Source organism: Pseudopodoces humilis, chromosome 33 (assembly GCF_049639895.1).
Source record: "Pseudopodoces humilis isolate 2021_Gansu_Grassland_sample_001 chromosome 33, ASM4963989v1, whole genome shotgun sequence".
Classification (NCBI taxonomy): Eukaryota; Metazoa; Chordata; class Aves; order Passeriformes; family Paridae; genus Pseudopodoces; species Pseudopodoces humilis.
In genome coordinates, this window is record NC_142232.1 from 931,565 (window position 1) to 954,813 (window position 23,249).

Genomic DNA, 23,249 nt, shown 5'->3' on the forward strand with positions numbered 1-23,249 from the left:
TTGCAGCTTAACCAATTTCTGGGTTGCCAGAGTCAGATTATCCTCACAATGGCTCTGCCTTTAGCTGTGCAATTCCATCTGTGCAAGCAGGCAGAGCTTTGGGCTGAGGGGCAGAGGGGAAATCGAGCCAATTCCATCCCTGCAGGCAGGGAAGGCGCCCATGGGCCATTGTGCAGGTTTTGGGCCCATCAGTGTTAATTTGCATTTCTAAATCTCCTCTTCTGGCTGCCTAGGGAATTGAAACGTTTCTCTTCCAGGGGCAGGACATCCAGTGGGATATGATCAACACGTTTGGCCCCCTCAGAATGTGCTAAGTTTTTGTGTTTGGATTTTTTATTTTATTTTACATTACTTCATTAAGTGTTTATGAGTTAAAGGTCACCTTTAAAGCTCTTCTAGTTTTTTCAAAAACAGCCTGAAGGGCATATCCAAAAACCCATAACAGAATTGTTGTCATCGCTATGAGCCCAGGCACAAATATAACATTCACAAAATTTTCAAAGGAATCAAATGTTTTTTCCTACTTCTCTCTCGGCTAAAAAGTGATTCTCCCATGCCTGGCCCAAAATGAACTGAACAATATAAAAATCAGGATTATTACAAAAAAAACAATTCTAATGGTGTAATCCTTTCACTGAACTTTGGGAAAATCAACAAACTCTCCCGCAATGTCTATCGTGCTAGAGAGTCAAGGCGACAACTTGATTTTGGCCAGATTGTGCAACAGGAATCATTAAATCCACACTTAGGCTGGGTGTGCAGAGGAAAAATCATTCCATGACACATAAGTTTGACTACATTTTTTCCAAAAACTTTATACCGATCAGAACCCATAGAATTCCCTTTGGTTTGAATGTTCATTGGTTTGAAGGTGTGGAGTTGTTTAGGATTTGGTTTTCCTGTTGCACCCGGATTTCCTGTTGCCTGTGATGTGTATTAGGTGGGCACTCCTGTAGATTTCCTGCTCAGCCTTTTCCAGACCAGGTGTCTTCCAGCTGTGCCTGGGGCAGTGTCTGGGGTGGATGTTGGTTGATGTTATGCTGCTGGGTGTTGATGTTCTGTTGATGGTCTTTATATTGGTTGGAATCTATTGAGCTATTCCCAGTCTGTTGAGATGATAATTTCATCTCTGCTGAGTGTGGAAACATCCCTTAAAAAAAACCTTTAAAATTCCTTTTCCCCAAGGGCAAAGGCAAACCGAGTGGTAGCAGAGAAATAAGATTTGAAGCTAATTTAAAGTTGGGCTATTTTGCCAGCAGCTAATCCCCCCAAAAAAACCAGGCAGGGCAGGAGTTGTGAGTGGAATTGAGAGGCAGAGTGGAATTGTCCCGGTGCCTTCCCCAGATGCTGCCATGTGGCTGAGGGCAGGCATCAGAAAAAGGGCCTGAAGCTGCAAGAGTGAGAGCCAAGGATTGTCCCCGCAGTGGCTGGAGATGGCAAAGGAGGGTGGCCCAGGCCGAGGATTTGAGCCAGAGGGATCTGTGGGCAGGCCCAGGGGCTTCCCCCGCTGGGGAGCCCTGGCTGCTGCTGCGCTTGCTCTTCAGTGCAGGCTCAGGAGTGGCCTGTTTGAATATTCCCTTCCAATTCAGATTTCTGAGTCTGGAAGAGCCATGGCAGGGGCATCAATCATTTGTATTGTTTTGTTCCCATTTTTGATAAATTGGTTCGGTTCTCGCTCTGTATGTCCCCTCCATAACATTGAGACTATCTGGGGGTAAAAAATTCACAGAATATTCTGGCTAGAAGAGAGAATCCTCAATCCAGCTCCTGCAATTCCCAGTTAATCCTAAGAATTGCTGCAGCTACTATTTAGTCCTGGGTAACATTATTTCTGAGATTCCCTGGACCCTCTCAGGGTCAATACAAGACAAACCCTCAGTCAAACTAGGTCTTGAATATTTAAACATTTTCTCTGTCATTTGTCACTTTCTGTTTTCCCAGGGACTCAAAGCTGCTTTTTAGCCTGAAAATGAAGCCCATTTCACAGAGGCTTCCTCTACCTCCTCTCCTTGTTTATTTATGACTGGATCAAGTCATCCCACATCCTGCATTAAGCCAGTCCCTGGGGGTGAGGTCAATTCCTTTGATATTTTCCTGCAAGGCTATGCCCCAATCAGGCCGGTGCTTCTGTGCATCCCTAGCAGAAGGGAGCCGTCCATGTCTTTGAGCATTTTCCCTTCTACCTCTTAAGTTGCCACAGCCCAAGCCAGAATTGTTGTTTTGCATCCTCTGGAAAGTGGGGCAGGGCAGATCCCCAGAAACAGCATCTTTTGCATCAAGTTCTGAATGGCAAGCAGTGTGAGGAGGGCACCTTGGTTCATGGGGGAATGGTGTAAGGATCTGAGCCTGTGGGGTGCCTCGGTTTCTATCATCTTCATTTCTTTATTCTTGGGTCCTGCAGCATTCTTGTGGATTCCATTGGATTTCTTGGTTTGGGCAGGATAGGAGGCATTCTAGGGAGCCATCCCTGGCTCCCGAGACCGTGCCTTGAGCAGGACTCAACAGACCAGGCTGTGAGCCCTTCCTTCCCTCCCTTGGAACAGGGGATTTGCTTTTCTGCACCTCTTGTCCTGGTTGTCTTCAGGGGAAATTTGGAGAGGCTCCATATCTTAATTTTTGCCATTTTTTTTATTTTCCCCTTGGGGGCTGCCCACGACTTCTGGGTTCACTTCAGCCCTAATAGGTCTCTGGCCAGACATGTATGAACACAGGAGCGATGGGGGGGGGGGGTGGGGGGTGGGGGGGGGGGGGAAGAGGGGGGAGGGGGGGGGATACAACAGAAACCAGCCTCTGGTATCACCTTTTGCAACATTTAATTTGGCGTTCCCCCATTCTAGCCTATTCAAATCCCTTTCCTAGTAAATTACAATCACTATTGTGTGCAAATAAAAGCATTCCTGCATTTCAAGCCCAATCCCCTCCCATCTTGCCTAAATAGTGTTTGAATAAAAACACACCTGCTCCATCAAGTTTCCCCACTTAGTGCCTTTAATTTAATTAAATTTTCCCTAACAATGTTCTTTAGGTGTAAGATTCTGAGTGGATTGAGAGGCCCCTGTGTCCATCAGGAAAGGTCTCCTCTGGATCCAGAGCCACCCTGAATGTTCCCAAGGGCTGCAGTGTGGTGGGTCCCTGGTGGAATGGGAGCTGTGCCACCGCTAAGAATCCGTGTCCATCAAGGGCTGGACTTGCTCGTGCTGAGGGTGCTCCTGTCTGTGCTTGCAGTGTCCTTGTGCCCTGCAGCTGGAAGGCTGATTCCTTGCCAGGGGCTGTTTGGGTGGGCTGTCCCCTGGCCAGGAGGGCAATGCCTGTGCCAGGTGCTTGTGGCCGAGGGTGTCCCCTGGGTGCTGGGGCCCCCCTGGGGCCCTGGGCTTGATCCCTCAGGGGCTGTAGGAAACTGTGCCATGGCCTTTCTCTAAATGTTGGTGCTTTGGTTTCTTTTATTGGCTGAACCTTTCTATTCTGGAGGGGGGTTTGGCTGAATCTTGTTATTTGATTAGTTTTTTGATCTCTTTTGATATTTGGAGGATATTTGGGCTGAGTCTTGGTGTCCTGGAGGTTCTTACAGACACAAGATGCCCAATGACTTTGTGAGATGAACTTGGGCAAGGAGGAACCCCCAGCACAAGGCGCTCTCCTGTTTTTGTTTTTTTTCCCCCATCCAGGATTTTACGTTCCAGAACTGTGTTCAGATGGAGGAGGAGGAGGAAAAGCCATGGAGATCCCACACCAGGAGGGGCTGCAAACCCATTCCACAGAGCTGCGAGGAGGAAAGACCCTCCCTGTTCCAGGAACACGGCCAGAGATCCAGCCGGAGCTCAGAGCTGGGGGAGAAGCCCCACAAGTGCTTGGAATGTGGGAAGGGCTACAGCTACAGGTCCTTCCTGCTCCGGCACCAGGTGATCCACACTGGGGAAAAGCCCTACGAGTGTGGGGAATGTGGGGAGAACTTCAGCCAGTGCTCCAACCTTAGGAATCACCAGAGGATCCACACTGAGGAAAAGCCCTATGAGTGTGAGAAATGTGGGAAGAGCTTCACCAAACACGTTTTTACCTGATGAAACACCAGGTGATCCACACAGGGGAACGGCCCTACACCTGCTTGGAATGTGGGAAGAGCTTTGGGTGGAGCTCCTACCTGAGGGCACACCAGCGCATCCACACTGGGGAGAGGCCCTACGAGTGTCCCCAGTGTGGGAAGAGGTTTCAGACCAGCTCCAATGTCCTCAGACATGAGCGGATTCACACAGAGGAGAGGCCCTTCCGCTGCCCCGACTGCGGGAAGGGCTTCCAGCACAACTCCAACCTTCTCAGGCACCGGCGCATCCACACTGGGGAGAGGCCCTACGAGTGTCCCCAGTGTGGGAAGAGCTTCTCACAGAGCGCTCACTTGACCCGACACGAACGGAGTCACCTGTAAGGGAAGCCCTGCGAGTGCCCCGAGTGCGGGAAGAGCTTCGTGCGCTGCTCCAGCTCCATCCCCCATGGGAGGATCGGCGTTGGATGATCCCCAGTGACCCCCGTTGGGCAGAGCCCTGGTGATCCGTGTTGGGAAGACACCTGGCTGGGAGGCTCCACATCTTCCTGGCTCCCCGTGGGCACCTGGATGAACACCGGGGCAGGAACATCCATTGGGACACAGACCAACAATGGCAATTCCTTGGGGAGAGTGGGTTTGTTGACTTTTAATCCTAGAGAACCTTTTGCCATTGCCTCAGGAGCTCTGTGGGCAGAGAAAAGCGGGTGACACCAGAGTGGAGGCCCCAAGGGGAACACACACGCTCTGGGGGAGGGAGGACACAAGCCCCAGGACCCCCCCCTCACCTTTTTGCTCAGGTAGAAGCTGAGCCCCAGCACCAGGAAGACAAAGCCCAACAAGGACCTCCCCATACCCATTACCAGCTTGCTGTGGGCGGCGTTTCCACGGCATCCCTGGAAGGTCTACAGAGGTCAGGTCCCCAAAACCTCTCACAGAAATCCCAAGCCCCTGCAATGGCCCTCCCAGTCTCCCCCAGCCCACCGAGGACCCTTTGAAACCTCCCTTGGAGTCACTAATTTTGAAAAATGAAGAATTTTAGAAAAATTGGAGATCTTAGCTAGAGATAGGCTGTTGCAGTGCATTGTTGTTCATTATATTTGATTCAATTACATTCTTTATTGTTAAGTTGTACCCTCCCCCCATGTTAATACTTTGGTCCTCAATCGTGTCCTCCTACCCCAGTTGCCAATCCACCCTGATTCTGCCCCCTGTTCCTGAATGTTCCCTGTTCCCCCCTCCCATTAAGTTGTCAGTCCTCCTTGTGTCAACCCCTGCCTGGACCGCCCGTTTGGAATATCCCCTATTCCTCCGAGCCCCATTGGCCCAGGTGCCCCACTCTCCTCCCCTGGTGTTTTCCCCATTGGTTTATGTAGTCTGCGACCCCACCTTGTGCTCCTCCCCTAAGTCTTCCCTATTGGGTTATTATTTGTTACAACTCCCCTTGCTCCTTCCACCACACATAAGTTGACTGTAACCCCTAGTATCTTTTGTCTTTCTGCTCCTGGAACCTTCAAGAGAAATAAATCCCTCTTGGAAGCCACATGGAAGACCTCCTCCCTCGTCCTTGCTCCTGCCCCTCGACGCTGGACAGACACTGCTGTTTAGGAGACATCAAGGTGGGGGGGGGCCTAAGCTGCCCTGCTTTCCAGGGAGCAGCCCCACTCCTTGGGCTCGGTGCCGGCAGAGCTTGGCTGGGGGGAAAAAATCCAGACTTTTTCCGCGTCACATAGGCCTTGCGTGGAAACTAGTGTTAGAGTTAATGATGAAGAAGGAGAAGAACGCAGGATTTGGAGATAAGTGAATCTCGGACTTAGGTAAAAAAATTGCTTGTCATTGTTTGTTTGTTACAGCTTGTGGCTTATAATGAGAAAAAAAGACAAACTGATTAAACGGGGTTCAGGAAGATCTACAGGATCCCTCTACATCTGGAAACCCATTCTAAAAGTCACAAGGGAGGAAACTGGAGTTGTATCCAAATGTCCCTTTGGTCAATGTCAACCCATTGTAAAGGTAGAAAGGTAGAGAAGTGAGGAAGAGCTGATTTTCCTTCATTCGAACTTGATGACCCCTCCCTCGCCGAAATATGCAGACCTCGCCTCTTCAAATTTAGGGAGCCAACCTACACAGGCATAATGACGTTTTAAATGTCATGCCTATGAATTTTTAATCCGAAGTGGAGCATGGAAGGGTTTAAGCATTTATGCACATGTATTAGTATTAATAGTGTATTAGTATTTTGGATATTCAAGACTTTTGTAAATAGATACCCACTGGAATCTTTTAGGATCAACTTGGCAGTGCGTATTAATAGGGGTGGACTCCCGCACTCTGCCCCAGTGCTAGTGATTAAAACATCCACGTTTGTAACTGTTAAAACTGTTGGTAGAAGAGTTTTTTCTTTGTCCATTAACAGATTGAATCGACTGATCCTGGATCATATATTGCTATTTTGGTTAAAATCACTGCCAGTCTCCTTCCCAGCTTCGTCAGGACCCACCAGAGCCCCTCCTGTTATACCCATACTGCAGGATCCCACAGCCCCCTCCCACATTTCTCTCCTCCGCCAACTGCCCCAGGAACCCCCAAACCCTCTCATCCCAGTCCCTTTCAAGCCCCACCAGGACACAATCCAAGCCACTCCGCCAGTCTCTTCCCCAGCTACAACCATCCACCCCCCCCCCCTCATCCTCAATCCCTGCTTTCCAATCCCCAATCTCCTTCCAGCTCCTCCAGGCTCACTCAAAATCCCTCCGCAGTGACACCCAGCACCCCCAAACTCCCTCCCAGTGTCCATCAGGACCCCCAAAAACCTCAATCCCACACCTCCCCAACATCCTTCAATTCCCTTCTCAGCCATCCTTGTAGACCCACCTCAGATCCCTCTCTCAGGTTTGAACCAGACTACCTCAAACTCCCTCCCAGTTCCTCCTCAGCACACCCCAATCCCCCCTCTGGGGCCCCCCCCAGTGCCTTCCCCCCGCTGGCCGCCCCGGCCCGCTGTGGGGGCCGGGCCGTGCCCCAGTGCCGGCTCAGGGGTGCTCCAGGATGACGTGGCTCCACCTGGCGAGCTGGAGCTGAGACCCGAGCATGTGCCGGGGGGGGCGGGGGGGGTTTGTTATTTTCCAGCACACCAGGAGATAACTGCTGGCTCCAGCTCAAGGGCTAGCAGCGAGATGGACACGGGGGGGGGGCTGGGATGGGCACTGGGGAGTGAGATTGGGGAACACACTGGGATCAGCTGGGTGTTTAAATGGTGCCAAGGCCCGGGCCAGCTCCTTCTCAGCATCTCACCGGGAGTGGAACACACCTCAGGGAGGCAGACCGACCTGAGCGTGTGGCTTAGAGCAATGCTCTCTACAAGCACTTAAACAGCCTGTCAGACACAGTGTGGAGGCAAGAGATGGGGGAAAGGTTAGGTTTTTGTTTTGTTGTGTTTTTGGTATTGGATTTTTTAAGGGGAAAGCTTTAATCTCCCAAGGGTTCCAGAGACAAAAGAACAAAAAATTCCCAAGGTGATAAAAGCAATTTATATATGGGGAGGGTCTTCAGGGTGTGAGATACAAAATCTGTCAACCAGTGCAGGGATATCCTGGGAGGGAAATAGGACACATGGATCAATGGGTGCTGTGGATTAGGGGATTTTCCAAAGGGGACTCCAAGCAGGGGGTTGGCAATTCATAAGGCAGGATTGACAAGGGTAACATTTTGGGAAACAAGGGGCAGGGTGGACCAAGAATGATAGGGAAGGGACTGGAAAAAGGGGTTGGGATACAAATGATGGGCAGGGCAGAGGGAGGAGATAACTTTGGGTTAAACCAACAAAGCAGAGGAGTAACCGAATAAACCACTTAGAGAAACAGCTTCAAACTTTAATCAAACAAAAACACACCACCTACATCACCCCCTTTTTGTTTAAAGGAAAGAGCTGTGGTTTTGGGGGATCCAATCTCATTTTGGATACACGTCTCCCCCAAAGGGCTGGTCAGGCCTGGCACTTCTCCCTGATTATACCTCTGCAGTGGGAGAGCCCTGGAGGGCTCGCTGAGCCCTTGTACAGCGGGGCCTGCCTGGCCAGGCCGAACCCTGGCTCGGCTTGCAGGGGGGTCCCAGGGTGTGAGGGATGGGAGGGTTTGGGAGGGTTTCCAGTCCTGGATACCAGGGGTGCAGGGGGGTCAGGTGCAGCGGAATGGGAGTTCAGGGGGGTCCCTTCCCATGTTCTGGGGTTCAAGGGGTCCCAGTGTCTGATAATGGAGGTTCAGGGGGGTCCTGGTGCCCAGAAAGGGGGGTTCTGGGAGGTTTTCCATTCCCGAGAATGGGGGTTCTGGGGATTCCAGGTTTCCCAGATAAGGGGGTGCAGGGTTTTCAGGGTTGGGGAAGGGGGGTACCCAGGGATCCCATGGTCCTGAAATGAATGTTCAAGGGGGTCTCTGTTACTCAGGGAAGGGGGGTTCGCCTGGAAATGGAAGTGCAGGGGTTCCCCATTCCCAGTGTAATAAAATGAATTGATTTGTGTTACTTAAATTGTAAACTGTATACTAATGTTATTATTAGGAAATGGCCAAGAATCAGTATTACAAAGCAGATGTACCCCATTGCAGATGTTACATGTCCAAATTAAGGTACAAGATGTAGTTTAGAAAAAAAATGGTGTCTCATGACGAAAACGGCCTTGAGATGGACAAAAATTAGGGAATGAATCTAGGCATTGGGCCTAAAGATTAGAAAATATAAGACTAATTAAGTAGACCAACATAACACCCATGCTTAGTACACACGTGCAAACGGGTAAGGTTTCCAAAGGACAACGAAGGAAGAGGAAAAGCCTTCGCCAAAAGACTCCAAAAAGAAGACTGACAAACCCCCTAACAAACAGGTGAAGCATTGCGCCATTGAAGGGAAAAGTGACGTTAAAGTCAGCAAAATCAGAAATAGGAGGAAAAACTTACGGGGAAACATGAATGAATATTTATAAGCATACAGTATATAAGTTATTTTTTTCTTCAAGTGCTTTGGTTTGTAGTGGAGGTGGAGTGAGAAGCACACCCTGTAACCCCGTCAGTTTTGCTTAATGTCTTAACCATTTGTAAACCACTCCCAAATTGTAATGCACATTGTAGGAGGACAGTTTCGGGAATCAAGAGATGACCCAAATGTCAGTTAGGTTGCTTGTTCCAAATTTATTACAAGCTTAGCTCCATTTTAATAGTACTTTGGAAAGCTAACATGCGATCTGTATTCTACTATGAATTGAATAATTGCTAGTTTTCACACATTTAAATTTCTTACATTTCTATTGGTCCCGCTCATAACACCCAAAGGGCTCTATAAGATACCTTTTAGTAAAAGCTTATTAATATACATTTAGCAGATTTCTCATCCAAAATTCTTATTCTTCATTGTCTTATTAACAGTTAGTCTTCATTTCTTTGATACAATATTTTGCCAAGAATTTATGCTAGCTCAAAAGTCATGGGGGGGGTGGGGGGGGGGGGGGGGGGGGGGTTTGTGCAGGCCTTCCAAGGAGCTATGGCCTATAGAAGCGAGCCCATTCTTCAACAATTCCCCTGTTTTCCGTCTCCACAACCATGAACTTTGGTTACCCTTAACAAAACAAACGCTTGATTGTTGTTGGATATTGCATAGGATATTGCACAACTAACACATAACATTCCAATGATCATAACACAGATAATTAAATTTAATCCTGTTTTACATAAACTCAACCCATCCTGTCAGTCCAAGCCAATGCAGTCCAGTCCATTCAATCCCAAAGAATCCCACAGCTTCTTTGTTCGTCTGTGTATGTTGCATGAGCTCTTTGAATTTCCTGGTGGATGGATTCTGAATGATCTTTTAAGTCCATACAACACATACCATCAAAAGTCTTCACATCCATGACCATGTGCTAACAACAAAAAATTCAATGCCTGCTCAATTTTGCCAGTACTGCATGCTGAACTTGTGACCATTATCAATTGCTAATTCAGAAAGTACTCTGCTAGTACTGGGTTGCTTTTTTTTAACAACCCAACAACTAAGTTTCTTTAAATTGCCGATGGAGCTCTAGCAGCAGCAGCACCGGGCAAAAAGGGAGAAGCAAAAACCACGTGCCATCTGTTCCATAAAGCCAAATTAATCATTCACAGTCAGAACTCAAAATTTGACTAAGATCTTTATTCCATCTGCCACGATGTGTGCTATTAGGATGATCGGTATGGAAGCGCCATGCTGAGTTGTCCTATTGTGAAAGGACCATCCAACAGGTTTGTGATGGGATACCTGCCCATGCACTGTTACCACAAATTAGAAAATAAACCTGTTGGTAGTCTACGAGGTGATTGAGTCCCAAATACGGGGTTTTTGATGCATTCCTCACCAATTTAGCACACCACTGCGAAAAATTGCACAGTTGGACCGTTGTCATGGTGATGATTATTGGATTGTTCACAAGTTTTGATCAGTACCTTTTGCACACAATTGTGTGCTAGCATTTAGAATAAATACAATAAGCAGCATCGAATGAATCCGCTAGATAAAATTTCTTGTGGCTCAGGGCCTTTCTGGAAGATTGATCATTCCAAACATCATAAGTTCCATACATAAGTGAAAAATTCTTTATATCCATTCCCTAGACGCTTTGTCCTTTATAATGTCCCTGGGGCTCTTTCATTGCCTTGTCTAACAAAGTACCACCTTGATTCATTGACTGGAACACCAATGAAAGGAGGACTGAGGTGTTGAACAGACTAGCACAGAAGGTCGTAGTATTTTAAACTACGAACAAGTGAAAACCCATACATTTTGGTCCCGTGGATCTATGCTCTCCTAGTTAAAACATGCCTGTTATTAAAAGGGTTAAAAATTACGAGAATGAAAAATGCCTGTTGCCATTTTGAACTCTTTCCCACTGGCTACGTGAAATAGTACATTTTTTGCACTATGCTGCAATTATATATTAGTTTTCTGACAAAAGTTTTGTAAAAAGTTGCTATTTTCTGAATTTCTACAAGATGTAGATTGGCTCTTTCTAATGCACCCACATTTTCCCATAATGATACGGCTTCTGCCTGTGTTAAAGAACAATTTAAGTATTTTGTCAATGCAGCAAGCGGAGTTAAATGGTGAATTTCTCTATAACACCTAAGACAACCTCTGTGAGGTTTTGATCTCTGATATTCCCATAAATCTCTTTTACAACCTCCACACACAATTCTTATCCACAATTTTTCTGTGGTTTTACAATACCAACACCTTATACCTTCTAATTTTTCTTTAACCCGTTGTAGATAAACAGAAAAATAAACACTTCCAATATATGCATTTCTATAATCAACTTGTACACCTAATAGATAATTGACTTCTCTCACTAATGGTTCAAGGGCAAGTTGCCACTGTTTACTTTCTCGCCACCGTCTACTTTCTTGCAGTCTGGCTGTGATATCCCACTGTTGATGTGGTTGATTGCGGCTCGTGTCCATTTACTCCGGCACCCATTAACGGTCCTGTAGGGGTATCAAACACACACGGAGCCTCCGGCCATTAAATAGGACTTTGGCTGAGTCCTATCCAATGGTCCTGTTTTTAAGCTCTCTGTAAATGGGAACAAATACGTCATTAGTTTACCAACATCTGATTTTACACATCCATTGTGTATGACAGGTGGAGGATCTTGATCAATCTGCAAAAAACACACAAAGGGTTAATTACAAAAAGAACTTTATCTAATTTTTTCTTTTGGGTCAGAGGTATCTTTGAAAATTTGTTAAGATATTTTTCTTTAAGGTTCCATTAGTTCGTTCCACTATTGCTTTGTCCTGTAGGAGAGTGTTGGAATCCCCTTTAATATGCTCAACCCCCATTGCTGCATGAATTTTCTAATATTGTCACTGGGCATATGCAGGGCCATTATCAGTCTTAAATTGTTCTGGGACCCCCATAATAGCAAAAACATTGGGTAATATGTTTTCTTACGTGCAAACTCTTTTCTCCTTTTCTGGGCTGTAGCCCATACAAATTTTGAATAGGTATCTACAGTAACATATACATATTTTAATCTGCCAAATTCAGAAACATGGAATAACATCCATCTGCCATATCTCTAGGGCCTTTAACCCCTCTAGGGTTGACTCCTATCCCTAACCCAGGTCCATGAAGGACTACATTGTGGACATGCTTGCACAATTCCCTTGTGCTTCTGAAAATTTGATAATGAGAAATGTCTTCGTAGGCCCTTTGCATTTTGATAAACTGTTGTGAGCCATACGAGCAAACTCAAGCTGATTGAGAGGAACTTCCTCTGCACCCAACTAAATTGATCTGCAATTTTGGTTGCCAAGACCAAGGCCTTCTTGAAATTTATGGGCTTCTAATATGTATTAGACAATATGGTGCTGATCTTAATCATGTAGCTTGTTGTATTTGTTGAAAAAAAATGCATTAACCATTTTTTTTGAGTTTCCTTAATAAAAGCATCCTCAATCCTTTTCAAAATACCTGCAACATACAATGAATCTGTAACCACATGAAGGGGACAATTTATCCCCCCGACACATAGCCCAACAAACTGCGCTAGTTCAAGCGTCTGTAATGAGTCCCCTGCCTCAGTGTGCAAAATATGGTAAGTCCAAGATCCCTGTTGCTGCCAGACAATAGCTGCTCGTCTGGTTGTTTTACCAGCATCTGTAAAAACTGTATGTCCCTCTTTTAAAGGAATTAATGAATGTTTAGGCAATTGAATCCAATTATGATCTTTCAATATTTGAATAATTTTACTTTTTGGAATTTCATTAGTTACTTGCCCATTGTATGCCAAGAATGCAAGCTGAAGAGGATAAGAGTGAGGCATTGTCCATTCAAGATCAGCAGCAGTCACTGGGATATGAATACTCGCCGGTTCATTTCCTGAAATAGCAATTGTACGATCACGACCTTTTTTAATTGTCTCTCCCACTTGTTCCCTCCGGGTCTGTAAGCTACGCTTAGGTTGCATTGATACAAAGACTCACTCAATTATGTAAACCAGATACTCTCCCCTGTTTTTCTTTTGCCATTGAGCAATGATGGCACACACTGAAGAAGGCTGTGAAATAACAAGCAAACGAAGAGGCAAATTTATTACACACCATGAAGGCCATCTGGTAACAAGTAAAGAAGCGAGATATGAAATACATTGTTGCTGTTTTTCTGTGAGAACAATTGGAGCAGCAGGGTTAGTTCCTTTTAATAAAGGTCACAAGGGGGCAAGATCTTCATTAGTAATTCCAACAAACAGTGCGGACCATTGTAAATCACCTATTAAAGTTTGCACATCTGTAAGATTTTTTATTTTTTAAAATTTAATGTTGCTTTCAGTGGACGTATTATGCTTTTCCCTAATTTGCCACCTAAGTATTTCCATGGGGGAGTTTTTTAGGTTTTCTCAGGAGCAATTTGTAATCCCGCATTAGACAATACTTGTGCGAGCAAACCTTTTTAAATTTTTCATCTGTAAAAGGGGGGTTCCTGTGCAATGAGAATATCTCCATATAATGATAGATGATAGCTTGTGGCCCTTGTTCATGTATTGGCTGCAAAGCTGTGGACACAAAAAAACTGACACATGGGGGACTATGTGCATTTTCCCTTTAGGCAGTACAATCCATTCATATCTCTCACTAGGTTTCTCTTTATTAATTGCAGGTAATGTGAATGCAAACCATTCTGTATCATCTGGATGTGTGGAATAGTGAAAAAAAACGTCTTTTAAATCAAACAATTAAAAGTGGCCACTTTTGTGGGTAACATTGCAAAGGGGAAGGTAATCCCGGTTGTAATCTCCATGGGCTGCATTTGTTCACTAACTTTTGTAAATCATGCAAAAGTCTCAATTTTCTGATTTCTTGGGTATAACAAAAATGGTGTACTCCATGGACTTATGATGGTTTAATATGTTTTGCATTAAAGCTGTTTTTTTAACCAATTCATGTGCTTTTTGCAGCCGTTCCTCACTTAGCGGCCACTGCTCCACCCACACAGGATCATTACTTTTCCAGGTCAGTTGTCATGGGTGCACTGCAGGGACCGCTGTGGAGAAAAAACCCAATCTGGGTAGTTGTACCACTCCCATTTAGTTAAACATTCTCGACCAATGAGGGCAAATGTTCTTCTGGCAAAGGTATTACTGTTGCAACTGCACGGGCTTTTTCCTTCAAGCAACAAAAGTTAGAGGATTAGGTGTGACGAAGCAGCTGCAGACACTCCTCCAACTCCATCCACAGCAGTTGTGGTTGTTTGCAATGACCAACAGCGTGGCCAAATTTTACTAGAAATGATGGTAATATCTGCACCTGTATCTAACAGTGCTTGTATATTTATCTGTTCTTTTCCATTTATGATGGTTATTTTTTGAACAGGACAATCATGCATTCGTAGTGTTAGATCTGTAAGGTCCTGTTGAACCAAAGCTAGCATCTCCTCTCATGGGTCGCATAGGTTTGGATCCTTTCATCATTGCAGATACAAGATTTTGAAAAGGGAATTATTTTTTGCAATTTTACTGCCTTGAGGTACAAACAAAGGCGGATGCAGTGTATATGCAACAATTTGAATAACTCCCGTTTTAGTCTGCATCAATGAGTCCTGGTATCACTGAGATACCTTTTAAGCCTGCCCCAAAGAACGTCCTAGCAATAATGCTCCTACATCGTGTTTTAGAGGAATTTAATTGACCTTTGAAAGTTGTAGGTATCTTTTGTGGCTGATTGTCTATTTGGGTAACTCCTACTGCTGTTTCCCAAATCGATTCCCAGGCTTCCTGTGGTTGCAGGGCATAGCTCTGGGTCTCGGGGGCAGTTGCTGTTATCCGTGTGCGACTGCCTTTCGCGCTTTTCGCCCGTTTTCCCGAACACCGACATGCCATGGTGGCATGGTATTAGATTGGCAATTATTCACCTTACATTGCCTACACATTGCTTTCGTAAATGCCCAGTCTTTCCACACCGAAAGCAATCATTTGTCGGTCGGGAGTGTCCTCCTTTTACAAAAGGTTTTAAAGCTGCAGCAAAAGCTTGGTTTTGGGTGGTTATTACATTTCACATTGTTTCATTTTGTTTTTTCACAGCAGTAGCCACAGCTTTGACATAAAAGCAGCTTGCTGTTGTTTACACTGCATTGGCCCTGCTTTTAACATTGTTCCCAAGGTCAGCTGTGCGTGGGAGAGCAGCTTTGTATATTTTAGCTTTTGGATTTGCATTCTAAATGCAAAAGTCCTTGTTAATTGTTCTTGTACTTCAGGGGTTAGGTCTGTTGGCCTGATGGAGTGAAATGACAAGTCTGTTAATAAAAGACTCAAAAGACTCATTCATTCCCTGTTTGATAGTGGTGTAGCTTGGTGCTCTTTTATCAGCTGGAATCTCCACAGGGCTGCTTTGCTTCCTCAGCAGATTCATTATGCAGATCTGCTGGAAAACTGTAATTGCTGTGCCATGATGCATAGATACCTTTGCCCATTACATATCGATAGTGGCACCATGAAGAGGATCAGTTGGCTGTCGTGGTGTATTTATAATTCTCTTACAGCCAGATTCCCATTCTCGCTCCCACTATACATACTGTGAGGGAGTGGGGTAATAGTTTTGCTATGGCCATACAATCGTCAGGGGACAAAACATTAGATGCAAAAATATAATTAATCATTTGCTTGAGGGCTCTGAATGTAGTCCATATTGAGTAACTGTGTTTTTTAATTGCTGCATTAATTTCCATTCAAAGGTGTATTTTGTGCTCCAGGCTGGCATTAGCAAGAGTTCCTTGCTGTACTGGATAGGCATGTGGAGAAAAAAAGGCAGCTGCAGCTTTGCATTGTCCCTTTTAAAATAGCATCCTGATTACTCCAGACCAGCGACGTGAGATTCGATGGTCGTATTTCCCTTCCCCTGAAGTGGTAATTATCATGTCACCCACTGGCTGCCTTCCATGAGTATTTAGATTGTTCATTTTCTTAATTACTTTTTCTAAAAGTTTATCTGATGGCCTCTTGTGTTTTTTGGAAAATGTAATATCAGAGGGTTGTTCCGTCAGCTTCGTCAGCTGAGCTTTCATCCTCAGAGTTTTTTGCACTAGTTGTACAGAATTGGGAAATTGTACAGTCTTTGCCTCCTGTTTCTGTGTTGTGTTGTTTGTTCACAGGAGATAAGGGGGTTTCATTCGGAGTTACTGAGGTCAGTCCTGTCTCTTGACTGGCAATTTCTTGTGCACTTGTTTTTAACAGGCACTTTTAATACCTTTTGCAGGACTAGGGTCAGTGGGAAAAAAAAAGAACTTGATTTTACTGACATTTCTATATTTCCCCTCCTAACACTTTTTGTGCAGCTAATGCCATTTCGTTTTTCAGCTTGGTATTGATTTAGGGCATGAATAAAATTTTTCTCCCAAATGGTAGCAAGGTCTCTAGCAGATTTACTGCCATCAATAGTGGCATCCCATAAGGCATCTCCAATTTTTTGCCACTCTGTTCGGTTAAAGAGTTTTTGTGGGATCTTGCATAAATCCTTCTCTTTTGCCCATTTACATAGCTCTTGGAGCTTTTTTGTGCTTACACTGGCCTTCTCCTTTAGCGAGGGGAAAATTTTGCCAGCGCGATAATGCCCCTTCTCTATCCATTTCCCCAGGCAGCGTCTTTACCGGCACTTCGGAGGACGGCCGTCAGATCCTCTTAACCTCTCTAGGCTCTTTGTGCTGGGAAACGCCCCTTCTCTCCTTAATCCAGAATCCATTGGATTCTTTTAATGCATTTCTGCAATACTGAGGGCCCCTTGACAAGGTCCTCAGGCAGCGTGCAGGCTTTATTGTAATCCCTGGGTCCCTGTTTTGGGCGACAAAATGTAGGAGACAGGTTCGGGAATCAAGAGATAACCCAGTGTGGTTAGTTGCTTGTTCCAATTTATTACAACCTTAGTAATTTTTATAGTATTTTTAAAAGCTAACATGCGATCTGGGATTTACTATGATTGAATAATTGCTGTTTTTCACACATTCATTTCTACATTTCTATTGGTCCAGCTCATAAAAACCCAAGCTCTATTAAGATAACCTTTTAGTAAAAGCTTATTAAGATACCCTTTAGCAGATTTCTCATCCCAAATTCTTATTCTTCATTGTCTTATTAACAATTAGTCTTCATTTCTTTGATACATATTTTGCCAAGGATTTATGCTAGCTCAAAGTCAGGGTTGTGCAGGCCTTCCCAAAGGGGCTTATGGCCTCGAGAAGCGATCCATTCTTCAACAGCACATATATTTTAGAAATAGATATACCTGAATATATTTATAAATTGTATCTTTCTTACTAAATTGTATTCTTTTATTATTTTGTTTTCCCAAATTTATTAAAGTTTTTTTATCAATTAATTAGATTGATTGTTTGGAAATTTGAAAGTCCTTTATAACAATACTTATTTCAAACATTATGTAGACTATGTTTGGAATGAAAAAAACACCAAACTGCAGCAGGATATCCACTGTGCTTTAGGTTCTTTTAATGAGATTCTTCAGGGTGAGAATATTTGGCTCATTCTGAGAAACTGACAAATTTTTTACCATTCAAAATTAGATCTGCCTCTGTGAGTACCACATTTCAAAAAACCCCAAACCTGGGAACCTCTTTCTCTTTTTCTTCTGGCCCTGAACAAAGGGAACGGGGTCCGGCCCCTGTTGGGCCCTGGCGGGGCCGGGCCGGGCTCTGCTGCAGCGCTGGCCCCTCCCGGGGAAACGCTCTGGGTCCCGTTCCCGGGGGCCGAGCCCTTCCCCGGGGGAAACCCCCCAAGCCCTTTCCAGCGGCGCTGCCGGCCCGGGCCAGCCCCCGGCTCGGCTGAAATTCTGCTGCCACTGAGTTTCAGCAGAAGCTGCCGGGCAGGGGGAGCGGAAAACGGCCTTGAGTGCTGGCCTGGCTGCTGAGATCCCCGTGCAGCCACGGGGAAAAAACATCCAGCAGGAACAGCTCCGGCAGCTTTCCCAGCAGAGAGCGAAAAAACCAGCCACAGGCTGGCAAGATATTAACCCTTTCAATACACAGATGAGACCTACAAACCTTGTTCCTCTCTCCAGGGACAGAAACGACATAGTAACAACATGCAAAAACACAACACAAAGACATCCAAGTCAGTAAAAAAAAAAGTCAAACTTCTGATAGAAAAAAAATGAAAAAATGTAAATTGAAACTAAAATATTCTTTTAGTAAAGCCATAGAAATAAACAATGATGTATGAAAATACCTCCTTTAATTAATGAAAAAAGTATAAAAAAATAGACAAGCTGTAAATCTAAACAAAACCATCCATGAATGAAACCAAACAAATGTTAAAGTAACTGTAATCCCATAAAAAAGTTGAACAGAAAAAAAAATAAAAGCAATAAAAAACCTTTGCCCCCAGGGGATGAGAAAAAAGAAAAATTCTGTTCCCAGAGGGTGATCACAAAACCAAACAATGAAAACCTTTGCCTTCAAACAACTCATTTCCCTTAAAATAACCCCCATGAATTCATAACCACAGGACACACCCCTAGGAGGGCTGTAAAAATGAGGAAAAATGTCACAATAGCAAAATTTCTTCCCAGGCGGCTGTGATTTGTAAAAAAAAAAACCCACAAAAAACTCTTCCTTATAAAAAAGTCTCCTGACATAACAAATTATAATAAAAACAATTGCATAATTAATACTGTTTTAAAATCACAAGTTTTACTCAACAATGTCAGATAAACAAAAAAAAGTTATTCATGGGGGAGGAAAGGTGTTTGAAAGTCTAATTCTGGTTTCTTATTTTTGTACTCCCGGTTAATAAAGTTTCTTTATTCCTTCTAAGTTTTAAGCCTGTTTTGCCTTCTCCTAATCATATCTCACAGTGAGAAATGGAGTAAGTGCCCTGGTGATTGTAGCCAGTGCTAAACCCCCCCACATTATTTAGTGCATTAGCCAAAAAACTCAAATTAGCGAATCTAAGCCACTGCACCAGGGCTGAAGCTGAGGATCCCCAGCCAAGTGAGAGGGAGGAGAACACAGCATTTGTGGGATCCTTTCCAGTCTGACTTGCTTTACTGGAGCCTGGCGGAGAGAGAGAGCAGGAGAAGGGTTGGCTGAGTCCTCTCCCCTCTGCCTTGCCCTTCTTGCTGGATCCTCAGTTCATCCCCCACCCACCCCAAGACTCCAGCCCATCCTACTGGGGCTGATGGGATTAAAGGAGGATAAAGAGGAGATTAAAAAGATAGAGAGGAGAGAAAAAGAGAAATTTAAATGCAGCTTAAATATGAAAGAAATGCGTATGTTAGTGATGCTGAGAGTCAAAGGGAGCTGAAGGGTTTGTGAAGGGACAGGGGGTGGCAGAGACATTGCTGCTGAAGGGCTTCAGATTGCCAAAGCTAAAGTGTCCAGTATCAAGGAACAACTTGAGGTTATGGAAGTATCAGTGCCCACGTTCCATCCCATCATTTCAAGCTGAAAGCAGAGCTCCACTTGTGACACTGCTTTTTAATAATGAATGTCAAACTTCAACAAATTCCCTTAGAAAGACCCCATGAAGGTTCACATTGTGAGAGCTCACTCGAGGCAGCCCCAACTCCTGCCCTGCTTCAGTCCCTGTCAAGCCCACTGTGCTTTCCAGCTGCTTTGCTCCAGCTCCCCCCAAATCACCATGAATTCCACTGAACTGAAACAAATCCAGGTCCTCGTGGGTCGGGACAAGGGCAGGGAGAGGTCACTCAGGGATCACCATCAGGGGCACAACAGCCCGACACGGGGAAATGAACTGAACTTAGGACTGAGCAAATCAGAACAGGAGAATGAGGATTGAAATCAATCTTGAGAAACACCTCCTCCCGCTCCTGAACTTTTCTGTCCGGGCAGCTGCTCGCGGAGCACAGAGAGGGGCCCGGCCGTGTCCCTCCAAACCTCCCTGGGAATCAGCCCAGAGCCCTCAGCCTTCCTTGTGCCCATCCCCGGGGCCCCTTGTCCCTCCCAATGGCTCCCGTGGCTCTCCCAGTCCATCCCAGCCTCTCCCAGTCCATCCCAGTCACTCCCAGTGACCCCGCCTGTCCATCTCGCCCCTCCGTGGATCTGCCGCATCTCAGCCAATCAGAGCGCGTCTCTCTGATGACTCATCAGTTGCCGGTCAGATCCACAGAGCCGAGAGCCCCGCGCTGGACTCGGCCTCCCAGTGCCGCGCACTTCATTCCCAGTCCCTCCCAGTGCCACCACAGCCCCGCCCTGAGGCCCCCGTCCGTCCCACTCCTTTTTTTGCCATTCCCAGTCTATTCCGAGTTCATTCCCACTCCACTCCCAGGCGTCCACGCTCTCTTCCAGTGTCCCAGTATCCGCTCTCATCTCTTTCATTGCCACCCCAGTCCCTGCCAGTCCATTCCCAGTCCCTCCCAATGCCACACCACTCGTCTCCCATCTCTCCCAGTTCCCCCCCAGCTGATCCCACTCTGTCCCCACTCTCTCCCAGGTCCCCCAGCGTGTCCATCTCGCTGGTGCCCTCGAGCTCCCAGCCCGGCCCCGGCCGCCTGCTCTGCTCCCTGATGGATTTCTCCCCTGCCCACATCCAGCTGAGCTGCTCCCAGGGCCAGCAGCAGCTCTCGGGCCACGTGCTGGCCACTGCCGTGCTTCCCAGCGGGGACTGGAGCCAGCAGCTCCTGGTGCTGCTGGAAACCGCCCCCGGCAATGCGGGCTCAGCTCCAGCTGCCAGGTGGAGCACGTCAGCCTGGAGCACCCCCTGAGCCGGCACTGGGGCACGGCCCGGCCCCCACAGCGCCGGGGGCAGCGGGGGAGGCACTGTGGGGGCTGGGAGGGGGATTGGGGTGTGCTGGGAGGAACTGGGGGGAGTTTCAGATAGACTGGTTGAAACTGGGAGAGGGGTTTTGGGGTCAAGAATGGCTGAGAAGGGGATTAAAGGATGTTGGTGAGGGTAGGATGGGGTTCTGAGGGTCCTGGTGTGGGTGCGAAGGAGCCTGCAGAACCTGACATCCTGGCTCTTCCCTGGAGACCAGATACTTCTCTGTAAGAGAGACACAATGTGTCGCTCCCAGGGGTCTTTGAGTTAGCTATGTTAAACTGTTGTGTCCCATTGGAGTTCCCCCTGCTGTCCCACCCCGATACAGGTATCTCGGGCTTCCTCCCGCCCCTCTCTTCCCCTACAAATATCCCGGGTTTTCACCTGTTCGGGAGATTCACTGTTGCGGGCACCCTTCGCCGAAGCTCTGCCTGAATAAAGGTTTGTGCTTTGCGGAACGCTGGACCAGCTTTCTCGTCCCTGCTTCCCGTGTTGCCTGCCCGCCGCTGCCGCTGAGCTGAGCTGAAATCACTCGCCTGCTCGAAGCTGCTCACGCGTTTCGACCCAGCCCTTTTAAGGGCTACCTATAGAGAAGTCGCGGTGCTCCGGGCTTTTTGTCGCTGCAGCATCCTGGTGTACCCTGAGAGGGAGTTTGGGGGTGCTGGGTGTCACTGGGAGGGATTTGAGTGAGCCTCGAGGAGCTGGAAGGAGATTGGGGATTGGAAAGCAGGGATTGGGATGAGATTGGTTGTGCTGGGAAGAGACTGGGAGGGGACTTGATGAGTCCTGGTGGGGCTGGGAAGGGACTGGGAGAGGGTTTGAGGGTCCTGGGGCAGTGGGGAGAAGTTGGGAGGGGGCTGTGGGATCCTGAGAGGAACAGGAGGGGCTCTGCTGGGTCCTGGGGAGGCTGGGAAGAGACTGGCAGTGATTTACCAAAATAGCAATAATAGACCCAGTATCAATATCAATCTGTTAATGGACAAAAAACCTCTCCAACATTTTAAAAGTTAAAAGTGGAGTTTAATCCCAGCACTGGGCAAGTGCGGGACTCACTCCTTAATACGCACTGCAAGTTCAAAAAGGATTCCAGTGTCTATTTATTTACGGGAAGTCTTGAATATCCAAAATACAAATAATATTCACAATGCTAACATCCCCCATTCCCCACTTTGGATAAAATTCACAGCAATGAGTTTAAAAAGTCATTATGCCTGTGTGGGGGGCTCCCTAATTTGAGGAGGGGGTCATTTTGGCGAGGAGGGGTCATAAAGAGATGAAGGAAAACCGCTCTTCCTCACTCTCACCTTTCCCCCTTTTCAAAGGGTGACATTACAAATGACATTTGGCACAACTCCCTGTTCCTCCCTTGTGACTTTGAAATGGGTTTCCGGGTGTAAGGTCTGTGATCTTTCTGAACCCGTTTATCAGTTTCTCTTTTCTCTTATAAGCACATTCAAACAAACATACAATGAAAAGTAATTTTTTACCTAAGTCTGAGATTGATTATCTCAAATCCTGCTTCTGCCTTCATCATTAACTCTAACTAGTTCCAGCAAAACCTATCTCTAACTAAGATTTCCAATTTTTATAAAAAAACCTAATTTTTTAAAATTAAATGGGCCAAAACGGGTTTCAGGGGTCCTGGGTTGGCTGCGAGAGCTGGGAGGGTACTTGGAGGGGCTTGGCGGGTCTGTGAGAGGTTTTGGGGACCCTGCCCCCTGCAGATCCCCCGGGGATGCTGTCAGACGCTGCCCACAGCAAGATGCTGACGGGGATTGGAGTCTCCGTGTTAGGCTTCGTCTTCCTGGCACTGGGGCTCGGCTTCTGCCCGGGCAGGAAGGTGAAGGGGGGTCCCAGGGATGGTGTCCTCCCCCCCACAGAGGTGTGTGCTCCCCTTGGGCCCCCCAAGGGCCCGGTGTCACCCCCTTTTTTCTGCCACAGAGCTCCTGAGGCCCAAAAAGTTCTCAAGGATTTAAAGTCAAAAATTTCCCATTGTCATTCTGTACCTGTTGGATTTTCATTCCCCTGCTTTCATCCAGGTGCCCACAGGGAGCCAGGAAGAGTGGAGCCTCCAGCCAGGTGTCTTCCCCAAAACGGATCACCAGGACACGGATCCCCGGGGCTCTGCCCAACGGGGGTCACTGGGGACCACCCAACGCCGATCCTCCCATGCGGGATGGAGTTGGAGCAGCGCACGAAGCTCTACCTGCACTAGGAGCACTCGCAGGGCTTCCCTTAGTGGTGCCTCCGTTGGTGTTTGGTCAATGAGAGCTCTGTGAGAAGCTCTTCCCACACTGGGGACACTCGTAAAGGGGCCCCTTCCCAGTGGTTATGCGCCCGTGGATGGTGAGGGGGGAGTTGTGTTGAAGCCCTTCCCGCAGTCGGGGCAGCGGAAGGGCCCCTCGTCTGGGG

General features: G+C 46.7%; 3 protein-coding genes across 3 annotated transcripts in view; all 3 read left to right on the forward strand.

Annotated features, from left to right (window-relative positions):
* Window positions 1–4,058, forward strand: part of LOC148182325 (serine/threonine-protein kinase PAK 3-like) — a 10,539-nt gene extending 6,481 nt beyond the window's left edge. Inside the window, exon 7 of the mRNA XM_088068919.1 lies at window positions 3,900–4,058. Within this exon, the coding sequence (XP_087925045.1) occupies window positions 3,900–4,058 (159 nt within the window). The remainder of the gene's footprint in view (window positions 1–3,899) is intronic.
* The window catches only part of LOC148182324 (serine/threonine-protein kinase PAK 3-like), a 226,917-nt gene that overhangs the window by 13,292 nt on the left and 190,376 nt on the right, over window positions 1–23,249 (forward strand). The window lies entirely within an intron of this gene.
* LOC102103283 (uncharacterized) overlaps window positions 1–23,249 on the forward strand; it is a 111,037-nt gene that overhangs the window by 4,715 nt on the left and 83,073 nt on the right. Inside the window, exons 5-6 of the mRNA XM_088068920.1 lie at window positions 3,666–4,014; window positions 4,083–4,407. Coding sequence (XP_087925046.1) covers window positions 3,666–4,014; window positions 4,083–4,407 — 674 coding nt within the window. The remainder of the gene's footprint in view (window positions 1–3,665; window positions 4,015–4,082; window positions 4,408–23,249) is intronic.